This window comes from Hylobates moloch, unplaced genomic scaffold (genome assembly GCF_009828535.3).
Source record: "Hylobates moloch isolate HMO894 unplaced genomic scaffold, HMol_V3 SCAFFOLD_14, whole genome shotgun sequence".
Taxonomy (NCBI): domain Eukaryota; kingdom Metazoa; phylum Chordata; class Mammalia; order Primates; family Hylobatidae; genus Hylobates; species Hylobates moloch.
In genome coordinates, this window is record NW_026652289.1 from 2752725 (window position 1) to 2773131 (window position 20407).

Consider the following 20407-nt stretch of genomic DNA (forward strand, 5'->3'; position numbering starts at 1 on the left):
AAAAAAAAAAAAAACAAAAAAACGGGGAGGCTGCATTTGGCCCGGGGCCATAGTTTGCCATACCCTGAAGTAGAAAAATGTTCTTTATTTTTAGAAATAACTGCAGAACTCTTTGGTAAAGATGACCTGTCATGATGTCTGTAATTCATTCTGCAAAAAAGTAAATCATTACACGCACATATGTGTATGCAGATAAGCAACTATGGCACACTGTTAACAATTGTGGCGTTGGCCGGACGCGGTGGCTCACGCCTGTAATCCCAGCACTTTGGGAGGCCGAGGCGGGCGGATCACGAGGTCAGGAGATCGAGACCATTCTGGCTAACACGGTGAAACCCCGTCTCTACTAAAAACAAAAAATTAGCTGAGCGTGGTGGCGGGCGCCTGTAGTCCCAGCTACTCAGGAGGCTGAGGCAGGAGAATGGCGTGAACCCGGGAGGCGGAGCTTGCAGTGAGCTGAGATCGCGCCACTGCACCCCAGCCTGGGTGACAGAGTGAGACTCCGTCTCAAAAACATACAATTGTGGTGTCTACAGGCAGGAATACAGGTCTTCATTGACCTATCTTCTGACATTTTCTATGTATGAAATTTTTCATAAAATTGAAAAGGCTGGAAGTGGTGGCTCATGCCTGTAATCCCAACCAACACTTGGGGAGGCCAAAGCAGGTGGATCACCTGAGGTCAGGAGTTCGAGACCATCCTGGCCAACATGGCGAAACCCCATCTCTACTAAAAATACAAAAATTAGCTGGGTGTGGTGGCGAGCACCTGTAATCCCAGCTACTCAGGAGGCTGAGGCAAGAGAATTGCTTGAACACAGGAAGCGGAGGTTGCAGTGAGCCAAGATCACAAGATCATGCCACTACACTCCAGCCTGGGTTACAGACTTTGAAACTCTGTCTAAAAAAAAAAAATTAGGAAACATTTAGCAACTGGTTTTAGAATCTGAATTAGTTCTTGTTGTTGTTGTTGTTGTTGTTACAGAGTTTCGCTCTGTTGCCCAGGCTGGAGTGCAGTGACACTATCTTGGCTCACTGCAACCTCCACCTCCAGAATTCAAGCAATTTCTGGCTGATTTTTGTGTTTTTAGTAGAGATGGGGTTTCACCATATTGGCCAGGCTGACTGATCTCGAACTCCTGACCTCAGGTGATCGGCCTGCCTCGGCCTCCCCAAAGTGCTGGGATTACAAGCGGGAGCCACTGCACCCGGCCAGCCTCTCCTCTTCTTATGAGGACGCCAGTCAGTGGACTTAGGCCTGCCTTAATTTAGCATGACCTCATGTTAACTAACCATGTCTGGAAAGACCCGTTTTCCAAATTAAGGCCACATTCCAAGGTTCCAGTGGACACGACTTTCCGGGGGACAAGCACGAATGAGAAGAGGCCCTGCACTCACACAGTGGGTATGTCACACGCACACAGTGGGTATGTTGCACGCACACAGTGGGCATGTCAGGTGCACAATGGGCATGTCAGGCGCACAGTGGGTGTGTCTCACACACAGTGGGTATGTTGCACGCACACAGTGGGTATGTCGCAGGCACACAGTGGTTGTGTCATGCGCGCAATGGGCATGTCAGGCGCACAGTGGGTATGTCTCACACACAGTGGGTATGTCGCAGGCACACAGTGGTTGTGTCTTGCGCACAGTGGGTATGTCAGGTACACAGTATTTCACGCGCACAGTGGGTATGTTGCACACAGTGGGTATGTCACGCGCACAGTGGGTATGTCACGCACACAGTGGGTATGTCGCGCGCACAGTGGGTATGTTGTGCGCACACAGTGGTTATGTCACGCACACAGTGGGTATGTCACGCACACAGTGGGTATGTCACAGCACACAGTGGGTATGTCGCAGGCACACAGTGGTTATGTCACGCACACAGTGGGTATGTCACAGCACACAGTGGTTGTGTCGTGCACAATGGGCATGTCAGGCACACAGTGAGTATGTCGCACACATAGTGGGTATGTTGCACGCATACAGTGGGTATGTCGCACGCACAGTGGGTATGTTGCACACAGTGGGTATGTCGCACGCACGCAGTGGGTATTTCGCGCACACAGTGGGTATGTCGTGTGCACAGTGGGTATGTTGTGCGCACACAGTGGTTATGTCACGCACACAGTGGGTATGTCGCAGGCACACAGTAGTTGCGTCATGCACACAATGGGCATGTCAGGCACACAGTGGGTATGTCGCACACATAGTGGGTATGTTGCACGCACACAGTGGGTATGTCGCGCGCACAGTGGGTATGTTGCACACAGTGGGTATGTCGTGTGCACAGTGGGAATGTTGCACGCACACAGTGGGTATGTCGCAGGCACACAGTGGTTGTGTCATGCGCGCAATGGGCATGTCAGGCGCACAATGGGTATGTCAGGCCCACAGTGGGTATGTCTCGCGCATAGTGGGTATATCAGGCGCACAGTGGGTATGTCACACCGCTGCTGAGAACAGGGTGGGAGAGACTAAGCTGTACTAGGAGAGTGAAGTTGTGCATTGGGGAGCACACCTTCACACCAGGCTCGAGATGCCAGGCTTCAGACGGAAAGGACATGGCAGGTGGTCTCTAAAGATATGGAAGACTAAGATTTGGAATAGAATAAAGTGGCTTTAAAAAATCTCTTCTTGGGCTGGGCGTGCTGGCTCATGCCTGTAATCCCAGCACTTTGGGAGGCCGAGGCGGGTGGATCACGAGGTCAGGAGATCCAGACCTCGTCGGTGAAACCCGTCTCTACTAAAAACACAAAAAATTAGCTGGGCGTAGTGGCGGGCGCCTGTAGTCCCAGCTACTTGGGAGGCTGAGGCAGGAGAATGGTGTGAACCTGGGAGGCGGAGCTTGCAGTGAGCCAAGATAGCACCACTGCACTCCAACCTGGGGAACAGAGGGAGACTCCGTCTCAAAAAAAAAAAAAATCTCTTCTCCTGGCATGACCTGTTGAAGGCAGAAACAAAAACACTCTCCAGGGTAACCCCCCTGCCTTTTTTTTTTTTTTTTTGACAGAGTCTTGCTCTGTGACCCAGGCTGGAGTGCAGTAGCATGATCTCAGCTCACTGCAACCTCCGCCTCCCGGGTTCAAGTGTCTCCTGCGTCAGCCTCTCGAGTAGCTGCGACTACAGGCACCTGCCACCACACCTGGCTAATTTTTGCATTTTTAGTAGAGACAGAGTTTCGCCATGTTGCCCGGGCTGGTCTCGAACTCCTGACCTCAAATGATCAGCCCACCTTAGCCTCCCACAGTGCTGGGATTACAGGCGTGAGCCACCACACCTGGCCACAGTATAACCCATTTCTGACTGAAAGTCACACTAGGGCTCAACCTTAAGGAAAACTAAGTTTAAACTTCTTTTTCACTGTATTTTCTCTTTTTCCCCCAGGGTAGAGGTGGAGACAAGAAAACATGACCTGGTTTTTAATGAATATTAAAGACCAAAATTTCAAATTTTTAAATGGCCTGAAATGTCCCACTACTTTTATTTTGTTTTATTTTATTTTATTTTATTTTATTTATTTTTTTAAGAGACAGAGTTTCACTCTGTCTCCCAGGCTGGAGTGCAGGGTTGCAATCACAGCTCACTGCAGCCTCGACCTCCAGGGCTCAAGTGATCCTCCCACCCCCGCCTTCTGAATAGCTGGGACCACAGGTGTGCATCACCTCAGCTGGCTAATTTTTTATTTTTTGTAGAGATGGTGTATTGGGTTTTCTAGAGGGACAGAACTAATAGGATATATATATAAAGGTGAGTTTATTAAGTATTAACTCTCACGATCACAAGGCCCCACAGTAGGCTGTTTGCAAGCTGAGGAGCGAGGAGAGCCAGTCTGAGTCCCAAAACTGAAGAACTTGGAGTCCGATGTCCGAGGGCAGGAAGCACCCAGCACAGGAGAAAGATGTAGGCCGGGAGGCTGGGCCAGTCTCGTCTTTTTACATTCTTCCGCCTGCTTTATATTCTAGCTGTGCTGACAGCTGATTAGATGGTGCCCACCTAGATTAAGGGTGGGTCCACCTTCCCCAGCCACTGACTCAAATGTGAATCTCCTTTGGCAACACCCTCACAGACACACCCAGGATCAGCACTTTGCATCCTTCAACCCAATCAAGTTGACACTCACTATGAACCATCACAGAGGGCGTCTCATTACTTTGCCCAGTCTGGTCTTGAACTCCTGGGCTCAAGCGACCCTCCCACCTTGGTCCCCCAAAGTGCTGGGATTACAGGCATGAGCCACCATGCCTGGCCGCCACTATTCATTCTCCTGATTGGTGATATGCTCTCGAGAATTATGAGTCAAGGTCTTAGCCTCAGGCTTATCTGCTGCGGGTCAAACAATGCACGAACATGTTCAGAGGTGTTTGAACCAGGGCGACTCCATCTTGAATAGGAGCTGGGTAAAATGAGGCTGACACCTACTGGGCTGCGTTCCCAGATGGTTAAGGCCTTCTTAGTCACAGGATGAGATAGGAGGTCGGTACAAATTACAGGCCATAAAGACCTTGCTGATAAAACAGGTTGCAGTGAATGAGCCGGCTAAAACCCACCAAAACCAAGATGGCCACAAGAATGGCCTCTGCTCATCCTCACTGCTACACTCCCACCAGCACCATGACAGTTTACAGATGCCATGGCAACGTCAGGAAGTTACCCTATATGGTCTAAAGAGGGGAAGCATGAATAATCCACCCCTTGTTTAGCATGTCATCAAGAAATAACCATAAAAATGGGCAACCAGCAGTCCTGGGGCTGCTCTATGGAATAGTCATTCTCTTATTCCTCTACTTTCTTAATAAACTTGCTTTCACTTTTCTCTGTGGACTTGCCCTGAATTCTTTCTTGCCAGAGATCCAAGAACCCTCTCTTGGGGTCCGGATCGGGACCCCTTTCCTGTAACAGTGTCAAGCAGGCCATGCTCTTAGAAGCTTATCCAGTTTCTGTTCTGGTCCTGCTTAGTCATCCTACAGCAAGACTTGGTCACACACTGAGGTGTTGGGCACCACATGCCTACGACGTAGCCCACAGCGCACTGCGCACCCGCCGCTGACTGATCTGTCCGTCCCGGTGCCTGTGCAGGATGAGAGTTTGATGATACTCCTGTCACCATCTTGCTCTTGTGTGTTTTGAATGCTGCTGAACACCTGGGTTCTGAGCAGTTTTCCTCGTATTGGGTCCCACAGGCAAGTGCCCCGCGGGCCTCCCTTCCCGGCTCACTGGTTGTTTCCCTCATTTTCTTTCTTTTCTCCCCATACTTGCAGCATACTTGCAGTAGGAGCTCTTCAACAGCAAACGTAGACGTATGAAAGGGACGTGTGAGTAAGGCGCACAGCCAGATGCAAGGGTGAATAGTTCATGCATGGTCTCAGGCCTTTTTCCTTGGAAGCCACTGGCTTTTGCAAAATCCTCAAATAGAAATATGGAGAGTATTGGAATTCACGTTGCCATGTTGCAACCTGAGTAGAAGTCTGCAGGGCTTTGGATCTACCAGCAGCTTTTGGAAGAAGGCAGGGCTTGCAGTGGGAAAGAAAGGCAGCTGAAACACAAGCTCAGCAAACAGGAGGGACCTGAGGTCCACTGGGACATCCTGCAACAGAGGGGTTTTGACCTCCTTAGCCCACCACGTCAGCAGTTTTCGCACCAGGCAGAGCTCCCCACAGCATCGCTTGCAGGTTCATGAACAGGGTGCCAGGATGGGGCCCACAGCCCCCCTGCAGCGCCTGGTGCCCACAGCCCCCAACACCTATTGCTTGGGCTGAGACCCTCTGATGTCTACAATTTAATTAACAACAAATTCTCATGATGAAACTCTTGCATAATGGAAAAACAACTGATTGGAGCCAGGAACAGGTGTATGAGTCGCCTGCTTAGGAGTATTAACAGGAAGCCCCCCAAAACCCCCAAGAAACCTGATGAGCATGCTGAGGAGGAAGGCACATGGAAGAAAAATCAAGCAATTAAACAAACTAGGGTTCTACTGACCCTGGGGAAATCCAAGATTTCAAAAGTGAGATTCTGAAATAGTTTAGATTTCAAAGTTTGATTCTTCTGAATACAGATTTCATATGTAAGTGATGTTCAAAGTCTCTGAGGTGCCCCCAGGTCTTGTCAGTCCTTCCTTCCTTTCTTTCTTGTTGAAGGAAGAAGCTGAGGCAGAATTGATGTAGAGACTGTGCGTGGGCTAAAGTTGAGGACAGCAAGACACACTTCCACATTGCCTTGGGAGTGCTGCTTTTGACCTCCGTGACAGCAGGTTTTGTTTGTTTGTTTGTTTGTTTGTTTGAGACGAAGTTTCACTTCTGTTGCCCAGGCTGGAGTGCAGTGGCGCAATCTTGGCTCGCTGCAACCTCAGCCTCCCAGGTTCAAGTGATTCTCCTGCCTCAGCCTCCCAAGTAGCTGGGATTACAGGTGCCCGACACCATGCTCAGCTAATTTTTTTGCATTTTTAGTAGAGACGGGGTTCCATCATGTTGGCCAGGCTGGTCTCGAACTCCTGACCTCAGGTGATCCACCCACTTTGGCCTTCCAAACTGCTGGGATTACAGGTGTGAGCCATCACGCCCAGCTGACAAGCAGGTTTTTAAAGGCAAAGGGGGGACAAGGAGCAGGCTGATACAAAATTGTCTATCAGGAATTCTCATTGGTTTACAGAAATAATATTGATTAGTGATTGGCTATACATTGTATGGGATTACGATGTCCTGTGTGCAGCATCCTTAGGTTCACTTACAGCTACTTGTGGTGAGAGGAAGCAGTCTCCAGAGATGGTGACACAGCTCTAGGAGAAACAGCATGTGATTGTTGTCTCATTTTAATTTCTCTCTGGGCCTGATAACTTAAAAGGGTTTGCTTTCAGCTGGGCCTGGTGGCTCACGCCTGTAATCCCAGCACTTTGGGAGGCCAAGGTGGGCAGATCCTGAGGTCAGGAGATCAAGACCATTCTGGCCAACATGGTGAAACCCTGTCTCTACTAAAAATACAAAAAAATTAGCTGGGCATGGTGGTGGGTGCCTGTAGTCTCAGCTACTTGGGAGGCTGAAGCAGGAGAATGGTGTGAACCCAGGAGGAGGAGCTTGCAGTGAGCCAAGATGGCGCCCCTGCACTCCAGCCTGGGTGACACAGTGAGATTCCATCTCAAAAAAAAAGGGGGGGGGGTTCATTTTCCTCAGATAAGAAATACTCATAATTTTTTTCTTTCTCATTCTCTAAGTGGGGAGACAAGGTATTTGGTCTTTTCCCCTTGCCTTCGGTAAATGAAAAACTCTGGCATCAAAGAATGGGAGGTAAAAGTCAGCATGGTCGGGGTGATGGCTCATGCCTGTAATCCCAGCACTTTGGGAGGCCGAGGTGGAACCGCCCAACAGGTTCTTCCTGCCTGCTGTACAAAGGCCACGGCATTGAAGAAAAGAAAATTAATTGTCGGGTGCGGTGGCTCACGCCTGCAATCTCAGCACTTTGGGAAGCCAAGGGGGTTGAATCACCTGAGGTCAGGAGTTTGAGACCAGCCTAGCCAACATGGTGAAACCTCGTCTCTACTAAAAATACAAAAATTAGCCAGGCATGGAGATGCATGCCTATAATCACAGTTACTTGGGAGGCTAAGGCAGGAGAATCACTTGAACCCGGGAGGCAGAGGTTGCAGTGAGCCAAGATTGCACCACTGTACTCCAGCCTGGGCGACAGAGGGAGACTCTGTCTCAAAAAAAAAAAAAAAAAAAAAAGTGAATTGATGTGAGGCTGGCCTGGCCATGCCACAAGGGAGATGGGGTAATTATTCAAATCAACCTCATCGAAGGCCTGTGGGTTAGGGTTTTTCAAAGGTAGTCTGGGGGAAGGGGTTGGGGTGGCTGGGCAATGGGTGCTTGCTGCTGACCGAGTGGGTCGGAGATGAAATCAAGGGAAGCTGTCCTTTTGCACTGAGTTGCTTCTGGAAGGGGCCACAGGAGCCATGGTCAGTGGGTCCAGGTAGAGCCATGGGTGTCAGACATGCCCAAAACCTGCAAAAGTATCTCAAAAGGCCAGTCTACAATAGCGACATTAACTGCAGGACTAACTGGGGAGGTTGCTGTCCTATGACCTCCAGAATAATGGCTGGCAATTGTTTGTCTACACCTTAGCTCAACCCAGGCTCCTCTCCTTCTCCTAGCCTAGTCTCTCATGAGCTTTGCAAAGGTGGTTGAGTTTTGGGGAAGGGCCAGTATCATCTAAACTATAAACTAAATGTCTGCCAAAGTTAGCTCAGCCTAAGCCAGGGGTAATCAAGGCAGCTTAAAAGCTAAAGGCCAGAGCAGGGTTGGCTGGATCAGATCTCTCCCACTGCCACCGTTTTCTCATGGATACAATTTTTGCAAAGGTGGTTTCAGAGGTAGGAGGATCACTCGGGCCCAGGATTTCAAGATTAGCCTGGGCAACACAGTGAGACTTCCATCTCTACAAAAAATTAAAAAGTTAGCCAGGCATGGTGGTGCACACCTGTGGCCCCAGCTACTCAGGAGGCTGAGGTGGGAAGATTGCTTGAGTCTGGGAGGTCCAGGCTGCAGTGAGCTGTGATCGTGCCACTGAACTCCAGCGTGGGCAACAGAATCAGACTGTGTCTCAAAAAAATAAATAAATAAAAAATTCCAGGGCTTTTGATTGAAAAAGTAATACAAATTCTAGGTTGGCTTTGATTAGCATATTAATAATAACAATACTGACAACTCACCCTGGAGCTCAGACACTGTCCCAAGCTTTTTGTACTTACTCACTAATTCATTTAGTCCTTTAAAAAACAAAATTTGAGGTTGGTTATTAGCATTATCCCCACAGAGAGAGGCACAGAGAGAGGCACAGAGAGTTTCAGCAATTAGTCCTTCACCGCACAGCAGGTGCGAAGAAGGGCTGGGTCCGCACTCAGGCAGCTGTGGGGATAATGCATCCAGCACCTGCCCTCCAAGAAGGTTTGAAACATCTGCTTGCACCCAGACCTGCAGCACTAAGGCAGCTTTGACATTGTGAGACAGCGAACACACAAACAGAAAACAGCCAGACCAAATACGGGAAGAGAACTCTGAGCCACAGCCACTATCCAGAGGCCAAACCTCAACCTTTGCGGCTAGCCGGAAGCTTTCTGCCCAGGTGCTGGACATTTATTATATATTATATTATATATTATATTTATTATATATTTATTATAACTAAGCATTCAGCAGAAACAGAGTTATAGGCCGGGTGCGGTGGCTCATGCCTGTAATCCTAACACTTTGGGAGGCCGAGGTGGGTGGATCACCTGAGGTCAGGAGTTCAAGACCAGCCTGGCTAACATGGTGAAACCCTGTTTCTATACAAAAATTAGCTGGGCGTGGTGGCACACACCTGGAATCCCAGCTACTCGGGAGGCTGAGGCAGGAGAATCGCTTGAACCCGGGAGGCAGTGGTTGCAGCAGTGAGCCAAGATCATGGCACTGCACTCCAGTCTGGATGACAAAGCCAGACTCTGAAGAAAGAAAGAGAGAAAGAGAGAGAGAAAGAGAGAGAGAGAGAGAGAGAGAGGGAGGGAGTGGGGAGGGAGGGAGAGAAGGATAACTAAGTGTTTGTCAGGCTACACTTTAATCCACTTCCTTCTAACTGAAAGTCACGTAGCACTAGTGACCATCTGCACCCCTACTGTTCCTATGGACGGAATCTCTGACTTCAGAATCATGAGGCTTTTAAGAATTCCTTAAGATGTTTCAGATCCTTAATTCCAGGCCAACCAGTTTGAAGAGCCCCACAGAGGAAGTGAACCAGCATGAGAACACAGCGTCTTCAACCCCACCCCATGACTCCACCCTGCTTCACCCTGCACTTCTCCACTGATCAGCGGCCCCCGCCCTCAGCCCACTCCAAACCCCTGAAAGTTCCCAGCCCCAAACTCCTCGGGGAGATGGATTTGAGGTCTCCTCCCAGTTACAACCTTGCGGTTCAAACTGTCTGCTGCAAACCCTGGGTGGCAGCGTGCTGACTTCCTGCACCCTAGGCAACGGACCTGTCACGGTCATACTCCTAGTGCGCCCCTCTTCCGGCTCCCCAGGCCACAGCCTCCCTCAGGTGCACCTGAGCCTCCCCTTCCCATTCCAGGCTTTTCCCCGGCTCTGCACCCACCTGCTGAGGAATCTCGGTCAACACAAGAGAGGATGGCGACTCCCTTGTACAGCAAGCCCTGAATAAATGGCCTTTTGTTCTCATTTGTGTGGGCTTTGTTTATTTCCACAGGTGTTATCCTCCTATTTGTAAAATGGAGGCACCTGGGACCCAGCTCCAGCAAGGAGAGTGAGGATCCGACTCCAGGAGGCACCTCAGGACCAAAGGCCTCAAGGCCAACACCTTCCACAGCACAAGCCCCACAGAGCTGCAGGACCTGCACAAGCAGAGAACATCCCTTTCTCTTCTTGACCATTTTTTCCTCTGATGCTTTGTTTTCCACATAGAAGAGTTTTCCATTTTTGTGGGGTCAAATCTGCCTTCACTCATTCAACAATGGTGGCGGGCTCTGCCCCGCTCCCCCCAGGCTTCAACCACACCTGACTGCCCACCCCTTTGGGGCCTTCCCTGAAGTGACAGACTAGGCTGTGCCCTGGCAGGTAAGGGAAAGGACCCCACAACCCATTCATGGGCCGCTCCAGCTGGGGCCTTGCACCCAGGAGCAGACCAGCCCCCCTGAGGGACAGCCCTTGGGTAGGGGGTCTGGGTCATTTTGAAGAGCCAATCACACCAACAGGTGCCTAGCACAGGCCCCACCCCCACCCCAAGTAAGGAAAGCGACCCTTCCCTTCCCCAGGTGGTCCAGTCTAACAGAAATCCTAAACCAAAGGGCCTGTGTGGTGGCTCAAGCCTGTCATCCCAGCACTTTGGGGGATGGATCGCTTTTAGCCTAGGGGTTCAAGACCAGCCTGGGCAACATAGTGAGACTCCGATCTCTACAAAAACATTTTTTTTAAAATTAGGGGTGCAGTGGTTTATGCCAATAATCCCAGCACTTTGGGAGGCTAAGGTGGACAGATAGCTCAGGAGTTCCAGACCAGCCTGGGTAACATGGTAAAACTCTCTGTCTCTATATATATGCGTGTGGTAGGGTGGGCCTGTGGTCCCAGCTACTATAGCAGCTGAGGTGGGAAGACTGCTTGAGCCCAGGAGGTCCAGGCTGCAATGAGTTGTGATCAGGCCACTGCACCCCAGCCTGGCCAACAGAGCAAGACTCTGTCTGAAAGAAAAGAAAAGAAAGAGAAAAAGGAAAGAAAGGGAAGAAAGGGAAGAAAGGAAAGAAAGGAAGGAAGGAAGAAGGAAAGAAAGAGAGAGCGAAAGAAAGAAAGAAAAAGAAAAGAGCCAGGCACGGTGGCTCATGTCTGTAATCCCAGCACTTTGGGAGCCCGAGGCAGGTGGATCACGAGGTCAGGAGTTCGAGACCAGCCTGGCCAATATGGTGAAACCCCCATCTCTACTAAAAACACAAAAATTAGCTGCGCGTGGTGGTGCGCACCTGTAGTCCCAGCTACTCGGGAGGCTGAGGCAGGAGAATCGCTTGAACCCGGGAGGCGGAGGTTGCAGTGAACTGAGATCGAGACACTGCACTCCAGCCTCGGTGACAGAGCGAGACCCCGTCTCGGGAAAAAAAAAAAAAAGGCCGGGTGCGGTGGCTCAGGCCTGTAATCCCAGCACTTTGGGAGGCTGAGGCGGGTGGATCACAAGGTCAGCAGATCGAGACCATCCTGGTTAACATGGTGAAACCCCGTCTCGACTAAAAATGCAAAAAAATTAGCCGGGCGTGGTGGCGGGCGCCTGTAGTCCCAGCTACTCGGGAGGCTGAGTCAGGAGACTGGCGTGAACCCGGGAGGTGGAGCTTGCAGTGAGCCGAGATCGCGCCACTGCACTCCAGCCTGGGCGACAAAGCGAGACTCCGTCTCAAAAAAAAAAAAAAGAGAGAAAAGAAAAAGAAAAAAAGAAAGAAAAGAAATCCGAAAACGCAAATTCCAACAGAGAACCCTGCCTTCTTCTCATCCCTCTGATCTACCCCCTGCCCCCACCCAGCCTGGGGCGCGTGGGCGCCGTCTCCCCTTCTCTGGGCCCCTCTGTCCACCCCCTTCAGCCTTCAGTGTTCTGGGTCACAAGCGGTGATGTCCACTGCAGCCCGCACACCTACTCCCGCGGGGCCGGGACCCCTGACCCCTGACCCCTGCAGCGCTGCCCCCCACCGTGCCCTCCCTCGTGCGCGGCCCGGACCCCGCCACCCTGCAGGATTGCGCCCACTCCGACTGCCCCTCCCCTATCGTCCCACCCTGCGCGCCCAACCCACCGGCGACACCCGGCCGCGCCCCCGCCCCGGTCCGTGTGACTAGGCGCCTGGAAAGACGATACCAGCCCCGGGAGGGGGGTGCTCCCTCCCGACACCGGCCCTGGGCGCGGAGACTCAGCCGGCGGCGAGTGGTGGCCAAGCTCCCCGCCCCGCGCCCCGCCCCGCGCCCCGCCCCGCGCGCCCCTTCTTGCGGGGCCACCGCGACCCCGCAGGGGACTCCCAAGCCAAGGTGCCTCCTCCCCGCGCCTTGGTTCCGCCCGCGCGTCACGTGACCGCAGCGCCTACTTGAGCGGAGGAGCCGCCGCGTCCCCTCACCGAGTCCCCTCGCCAGGTTCCCTCCGTCGCCGCGAAGATGATGTGCGGGGCGCCTTCCGCCACGCAGCCGGCCACCGCCGAGACCCAGGACATCGCCGACCAGGTGGGTGGGCCGCGGGAACGGGGCTGGCCCGGAGTCCTGCCTTAGCTTCAGGGCGTGGCCGTGGCTCCTGGAGGGGAAGCAGCAGCTTCGGCCCCGCTGCGCACCCCTGGGCGGGCGGGCTTGGCCGTGGACCCCCGGGCTGGCCCGGGCTGTGGCCGTGAGAGGCCTCCCTCCGCTCGGGCGCTGCGCGCGAGTGTGCAGGGGAGGGGGCCGCGCCTGGGGCGCCGCTGGGGAGACATTGGGCTCCGCTGAATACAGCAAGGGCGAGTGGGAATTGATAGCCCCGGAGCAGGGTGCAGTCCCTGCATGGACAGTCTCTGAGAGGAAACCCCAGGGATGACGCGCTTCTGGCTTCAGGCAGGCAGGGTGACCGGGCGTCGCCGACGATGGCGCAGGTGAGCAGCCGGCTCCGATCTCCACGGTGATCCGATAGCAAGCAGGTGGGAAGGGTCTGGCTAAACTGACTTAGCCAGGCTTCTTGCTAAAACTGGATTTTACAAGGAAGTGCGCAGGTGGCCTAGGCGCTTCAGGAGCCCGACTACAGTTTGGCCAAGCAAGAATCTTTGTCGATATCCTCAACTAGTTCAGGAAAAAAATCATGAGAGAGTGCAAGAGGTCCTCAGTGATAAGACACATGGGTTAAAAACTTAAGTGTATCTGCATAAAGGGTCCACAGGTTTCTTTACATGCTTCCGATTCTAGCACTGTTTCAAACTGTAAGTCTAAATAAAAAGTTAAAACACAAACAAGATAAAAACCGGGCTGGGTTGCAGACGGCAACCTTCCCTGTGTCTCGGTTTCCTCGTCTGTAAGATGGACGTCCTGTTGCTCTGCGCCTGCCAGAAGATTCTGGAGGGGCTGAAATGAGCAGGTCCTCTGTGCAGGAAGCCGCCTCTGGTGGAGCACAGGCCAGGCCCGCCTCGCTGTCATGGTTGGTGACCGACGCGATGCCCCAAGCAAGAACAGGTCCAGGCGATGCTGAGGCCTGTGTTTTTTGTTTTTGAGACGCAGTCTCACTCTGTTGCCCAGGCTGGAGTGCAGTGTCGCAATCTCGGCCCACTGCAACCTCCGCTTCCCGGGTTCAAGGGATTCTCCTGCCTTAGCCTCCCGACTAGCTGGGATTACAGGTGCTCGCCACCACGCCCAGCTAATTTTTGTATTTTTAGTAGAAACGGGATTTTGCCATTTGGCTAGGCTGGTCTCAAACTCCTGACCTCAAGTGATCTGCCCACCTCAGCCTCCCAAAGTTCTGGGATTACAGCTTTGAGCCATCGTACCCGGCTGGAACTGTTTTTTTCTACTTTATTATTAGACTAACAGTTTAAATGTCCCTGCAGTTGTAAGAGACAATTGTGTGAATTGTCAGAATCGTGCGTGCGCGCATGCGCGCAAGTTACTCTAGCAGGAGGGAATCCAAGAAGCCATTGAGACATCCTCATTCTGTCCCCTCTGCCTAGGTGAGGTCCCAGCTTGAAGAGAAAGAAAACAAGAAGTTCCCTGTGTTTAAGGCCGTGTCGTTCAAGAGCCAGGTGGTCGCGGGGACAAACTACTTCATCAAGGTATGTGGGCCTCGGGAGGGCCTGCCCCGAACAGGTGCTGGTAGGAAACCACCTGTGCAGGCCCGGGCTGTGTGGTCTTAGGTGCTGGGGCGCCCTGTGGCTGGCCCCTGAGGTAAGCATCCTACTGTGTGTGTCCATCAGCCTTTCAGGAGAAGGACTAGGGCTTCTGGGGAGCTAAGAACCCTCAGGAAACAAGTGTGGGATGTGAGGCATCCGCTGCACATGCAGGAGAAGACAAGGTTGTCTTCAGCCGGCTGCTAATGACCTGGAGGGACGCAGCAAGGTGACTTGGGATCAGAGGCTTCACTTACTCTGCTCTCTTCCCAGGTGCACGTCGGCGACGAGGACTTCGTACACCTGCGAGTGTTCCAACCTCTCCCTCAGGAAAACAAGCCCTTGACCTTATCTAACTACCAGACCAACAAAGCCAAGCACGATGAGCTGACCTATTTCTGATCCCGACTTTGGACGGAGCCCTTCAGCCAGAAGACTGACCATTAAAGTGATCCTCCGTCTACCAGAGCGTGCACTTTCGATCCTAAAATAAGCTTCATCTCCGGGCTGTGCCCCTCGGGGTGGAAGGGGCGGGATTCTGCAGCTGCTCTTGCATTTCTCTTCCTAAATTTCATTGTGTTGATTTCTTTCCTTCCCAATCGGTGATCTTAATTACTTTCAGAATATTTTCAAAATGGATATTTTTTAAAATCCTTACAGATTGCCTCCTTTGTTTTAGATTTTTTTCTTCGTCTGAACCACCCTGGGCAGGTCCTTCCCCTCGGGGGCATGGAGGGTGGGGAGACTGCCTGGCTCACACAGCAAGCGGGTGGTGGACCCAGGATTCACACCTGCCCGCTCCGGCCTGCGTTCCTAACCGCCACTCTTTGCATGTTGTTGCTTTGACTCTTAGCTCCTGGCCCCAAGCTTCAGTTTCTCCCATAAAATAAAAGAGTGTGAGTAAATCCATTTCCAGAGCATAACTGGCTCCAGGTCTCAGATACATTCACACACTTTATGCTCCGGTACAGAGAGGCAGCCACACAGTGTCATGCACGTGCAGAATAGCCTGCAGCCTCACTGAGCGCCGTGCGGCGTGGGAGGCTTCCCATGGAGCCATGTGGGCTCCTAAAGGGACGTTTCTTAGGAGAGCGTGGCTATTTTTCAAAACACCTTCTAGTTTTCAACAGGGATTACTTCCCATTCATGGAATCGGTCCGGTGGCTTCCCACCTGTGATTCTATGTTAAATAGGACAGAAGAGGGAGCATCATATATGATAACAGCTAAGACTGGGGATGAAAGTCTCTGTGAACCGGGGTCACAATGTGAATGTGTTCCTGAGGGTGTCCTGAGCTGCGCTTTGCCTCCAAGGCATCCGGCAGCGTATGCCAGAACTGCAGCTGCAGGATTCAGGTTGTCCAGATCGTGGGGGCAGTGAAGACTAAGGAGGGAGCTACCAGTGAGTCCACAGAGCTTTGAAAGTGATGTTAGGAAATTCTGAATCAGGCCGGGCACAGTGGCTCACACCTGGAATCCCAACACTTTGGGAGGCCAAGGTGGGTGGATCACTTTGAGGTCAGGAGTTCTAGGCCAGCCTGACCAACATGGTGAAACCCTGTCTCTACTAATAATACAAAAATTAGCTGGGCGTTGTGGCAGGCGCCTGTAATCCCAGCTACTTGGGAGGCTGAGACGGGAGGATCACTTGGACCCGGGAGGTGGTGGGTGCAGCGAGCCGAGATCTCACCTCTGCACTGCAGCCTGGGTGGGTGACAGAGTGAGATCCTGTTTCAAAAAGAAAAAAAAAACTGAATCACGGACTGTGTGTATTCTGCACTCTTAACATGAACTATGAACTCTGAGACTAAGCCTTTATAACACGCAAAACAGAATCAAGCAGTTTTGCATTGAAAGGAAAACCCGATGTATCCCACTTGAGAACTTCCAGTGGAAGGCAGGTGGGGGAGGGGCTGTTTAGCGGACCACGCAGGGGGAGAGCCATCCCCAACAGGAAGGGAGCGGGTGTCTGCAGGAGCAGTGACCAGGAACTCCTATGGGGCACCTGGGTTGGGGGAAGCTGGATTTAGGGTTAGAACCTTGTGTGTAAACAGGAAATATCAGTGTAAAAACAGAAAATAAAATATTAATGCTGTGGTCTGGTTTAAATACAAGTTGACAAAGGGATCAAAATTACAGGTTCACGCCTGTAATCCCAGCACTTTGGGAGGCTGAGGTGGGTGGATCACTTGAGGTCAGGAGTTCGAGACTAGCCTGACCAACACGGTGAAACCCCATCCCTACTGAAAAAAATAAAATAAAATAAATTAGCCAGGCGGGTGCCTGTAATCCCAGCTACTCAGGAGGCTGAGGCAAGAGAATAGCTTGAACCCAGGAGGCAGAGGAGGTTGCAGTGAGCCAAGATTGCGCCACTGCACTCCAGCCTGGGCAACAGAGTAAGACTCCGTTTCTCTCTCTCTATATATATATTATTTTTATGAAGTTGTCAATTTCATCCACATGCTGTCTGCTTCCTTAGGAGCATCAACAGCAGCAGCTTGGAAATCTGATGAATTTCGCTACCCGCTGACAAAAGTCCCTTGTTACCGAACCCACTGCTGGTTTAACCAAACCCACTGCTGGTTTAACTGAACCCACTGCTGGTTTAACCCTGCCGTCTGAGAGTGCGTTAGGCACTCTGATATGGTTTGGCTGTGTTTCCACCCAAATTTCATCTTGAATTGTAGCTCCCATAATCCCATGTCATGGGAGGGACCTGGTGGGAGGTCACTGAATCATGGTGGTGGTTACCCTCATGCTGTTCTCGTGATAGTGAGTGAATCCTCATAACATCTGATGGTTTTATAAGGGGCTCTCCCCGCTTTTGCTCGGCGCTTCTCCTTCCCACCACCACGTGAACAAGGACGTGTTTGCTTCCCCTTCTGCCATGATTGTAAGTTTCCTGAGGTCTCCCTAGCCATGCTAAACTGTGAGTCAATTAAACCTCTTTCCTTTATAAACTATCCAGTCTCGGATATGTCTCTATTAGCAGCATGAGAATGGACTAACACAGGAGCTCAAAGTGGATGAGGTGCGTAGTAGGGGAAGAATGAGGTCAGCTTGGACTCCCGTGGGGCTCACAGCATGGGGGCGGTGACTGTCACTGTCATGGATGTGAAATTGTACCAACTGCCCTAAGGGAGGTTCCTGTTGGGGGTAAACGGGGATCTGACAGAGGTGCAGAAGGCTTCTGGGCAGAGGCCATGCCCAAGTTCAGACCTGAAGCTTGAGGAGGAGGAGACAGAGGCCGAGGCGGGTGAGACTGTCCTGGCACCAGCAGCAGAGTGTGGGGAGTCCAGGTTGGGCAAGAGCATGGCGTATTCTGGGAGGCGGCTGAATGCCTCATAGCCACAGCGTCACGGCAGCTGCCCTGGAGGGGCCCTGAGTCCTGGGACAGAGCAGGAGCAGAGCCCCTGGTGTGCCCAGCAGTCTGGAGGGTGGGACGGGCTACCCTGAATGAATTAAGATGCTGGATCTCCAGGACACTGACGGCTCAGGTCCTTCCCCATCCTGGAACATCAACCAGAAAACAGAGGCCTACATGCTGGGACCTGCCATGAGCCACTTCCCCTCCAGACCCCTGAGAGCCAGAAAGAAAACGTGGAGGTCTTACTCATGGTTCGTTCAGGCATGTTTCCCCAAAACTGTTTGCCTCGGCAATGTTAAAAATGGCTTGAGCTTTGGGAGGCCGAGGTGGGAGGATCACTTGAGCTCAGGAGTTTGAGACCAGCCTAGGCAACATAGTGAGACCCCTATCTCTACAAAGAATAAAAAATTAGCCAGGTTTGGTGACACACACTTGTAGTCTCAACTACTTGGTAGGCTGAGGCGGGAGGATCATATCATTTGAGCCAGGAGGTCGAGGCTGCAGTGAGTCATCATACCACTGAACTCTGGCCTGGGTGACAGAGAGAGATCCTGTCTTGAAGATAATAATAATAATAAATAAATAAATGAAAATGGCAAGGGGAGCCAGCCCTGCACAGGGCTACAACCCCCTCCCAGGGCAGCCCCTCTCCTGCAGTCTGCCCTACGGCCTGGGCGCCTGCTCAAGTCACAGGTAGGACAGGAAGGTGGAGGGGTGGGTGTGCAGTGTCCAGAACGTGCAGGAGCCCAGGACGGCCTGGCCTGAGCTCCCCGTTTGTAACGCGGGCCCCGTCCTGAAAGGGAACACTGCTTCCACACGCCGGACACCAAACGCTCCTTGAGTTGCTCCTGTGAGTGCTGCCTGTTTCCACTGGGGCCCCGGCTGATGTAAATGCACTGAACAGATGCTAGGCAAGGAACCACCCCACACTGAGAGCCCAGACCCTCACTCTGAAGCTCCTGAGGCAGGCATGGTCCCTGGGCTGAGCAGGCAGCTGCGGGTCCCCAGCCCGCTGTCACTCACTCTCGAGTGACAGTGTCATCTTGGTTGGGTCTCCTACCCTCCACCCCGAATTCTCAGTGAGCATCACTTTTCCCAAAGCTTGTAGGTTTTTGTTTTGTTTTGTTGTTTGTTTGTTTGTTTTTGAGATGGAGTTTCACTCCTGTCACCTGGGCTGGAGTGCAATGGTGCAATCTTGGCTCACTGCAACCTCCGCATCCTGGGTTCAAGTGATTCTCCTGCCTCAGCCTCCTGAGTAGCTGGGATTACAGGCGCCTGCCACCATGCCTGGCTAATTTTTGTATTTTTAGTAGAGACCAGGTTTCACCATGTTGGCCAGGCCAGTCTCGAACTCCTGACCTCAGGTGATCCACCCCCTTCAGCCTCTCAAAGTGCTGTGACTACAGGCATGAGCCACCACTCCAGGCCTGGGTTTTGTTTTTTTGAGACAAGGGTCTCACTCTGTTGCCCAGGCTGGAGGGCAGTGGGGCCATCATGGCTCACTGCAGTCTCGACCTCCCCTAGCTCAGGTGATCCTCCTGCCTCAGCCTCCCGAGCAGCTGGAACTACAGGTGCATGCCACCTTGTTCTGCTAATTATTTGTGTTTTTTGTAGCGATGGGGTTTCGTCATGTTGCCTAGGCTGGTCTTGAACTCCTGAGATCAAGTGATCCACCCACCTCAGCTCCAAAATGTGGTGGGCTTATAGGCATGAGCCGCCGCGCCCTGTGCCTGCAGGTTTTGCTGGCCATGTGTTCCTGATCTGGCAGAACAGGGCAGCCAGGCTCTGTGTTAGCTGAGGTTCTGTCTGTGTAGACAGGGTCTGTGGGGAGCCAGGCAAAGCCAACAGTATCCTTACCAGCCCAAAGGAGCTGGGAGATGCCACCACAGCCTCACTCAGTCTCTCCTCTAACTGCTGTCAGGAAATGTGCGTTATGAAGCAGGGCCAATTGATGGAGATGAGATTAGATTCGCACTAGATTAGAGACAGAATAATATAATTGGATGCAAATTGTGCAAGAGATAAAATTGCAGGCTTGAGTAATCTAATAATTCCACTACCAGGGAGAGCATCTAAGATGTCCTAATTGAGCTGCCCGGAAGCGGTGTAAATTCCCCATTTTCTGTCCCACAAAAGGCAGGGTCAGGACTCCAGCTCCGCGAGCTCCCCACGGCACAGCCAGCCCCTGGTTGGGCACAGTCCCTGACCATCGACTGAGCTCACACCCATTCCTGTCCAGGTCGTCTCTCCCTCCTCCCTCGTTCCCACATCTGAATGTCCTTGTGCCAGGCACCCTGCAGTTCTGCTTGCAGCGCGAGGCAGGCATGGCTGCTCTCTAAGAGGCTTACAGTGCCATAGGTGGCCAGAGATGGGCCGAGCCTACCCTGCCCAGATCCTTCTCCCCACCTCCCTTGAGGGCGAGAAAAACTATAGAATTTCGCACAGATGGAAAAGACACACTTCCCAGGCTCCTTTGCAGCACGTGTAGCCACACAACCAGGGGATGCGATGCAGGGCCAGATCAAGGAGTCGCGCTGAGCTGCGGCGGGGACGCCGGGATCTGGGGGCAGGGAGCGCCGTGGACAACGTGCAAGGCAGAGAGAGCTACGTGTGCTGGAGCTGCCTTTAGAGAAAGCTGACTGCAAGGCTGACTGTGGGGGTAGGGGGGGTGAGCCCCTGAGAGCGAGCTGGAAGGAC

At 52.3% G+C, this 20407-nt stretch overlaps 1 protein-coding gene across 1 annotated transcript; it reads left to right on the plus strand.

Annotated features, from left to right (window-relative positions):
• Positions 1-12573: 12573 nt before the first annotated feature.
• CSTB (cystatin B) lies at positions 12574-15253 on the plus strand. Its single transcript, XM_032175624.2, has 3 exons — positions 12574-12731; positions 14189-14290; positions 14618-15253. The coding sequence occupies exons 1-3, from the start codon at positions 12666-12668 to the stop codon at positions 14744-14746; spliced, it is 297 nt and encodes a 98-aa protein (XP_032031515.1). The 5' UTR covers positions 12574-12665; the 3' UTR covers positions 14747-15253.
• Positions 15254-20407: the final 5154 nt, after the last annotated feature.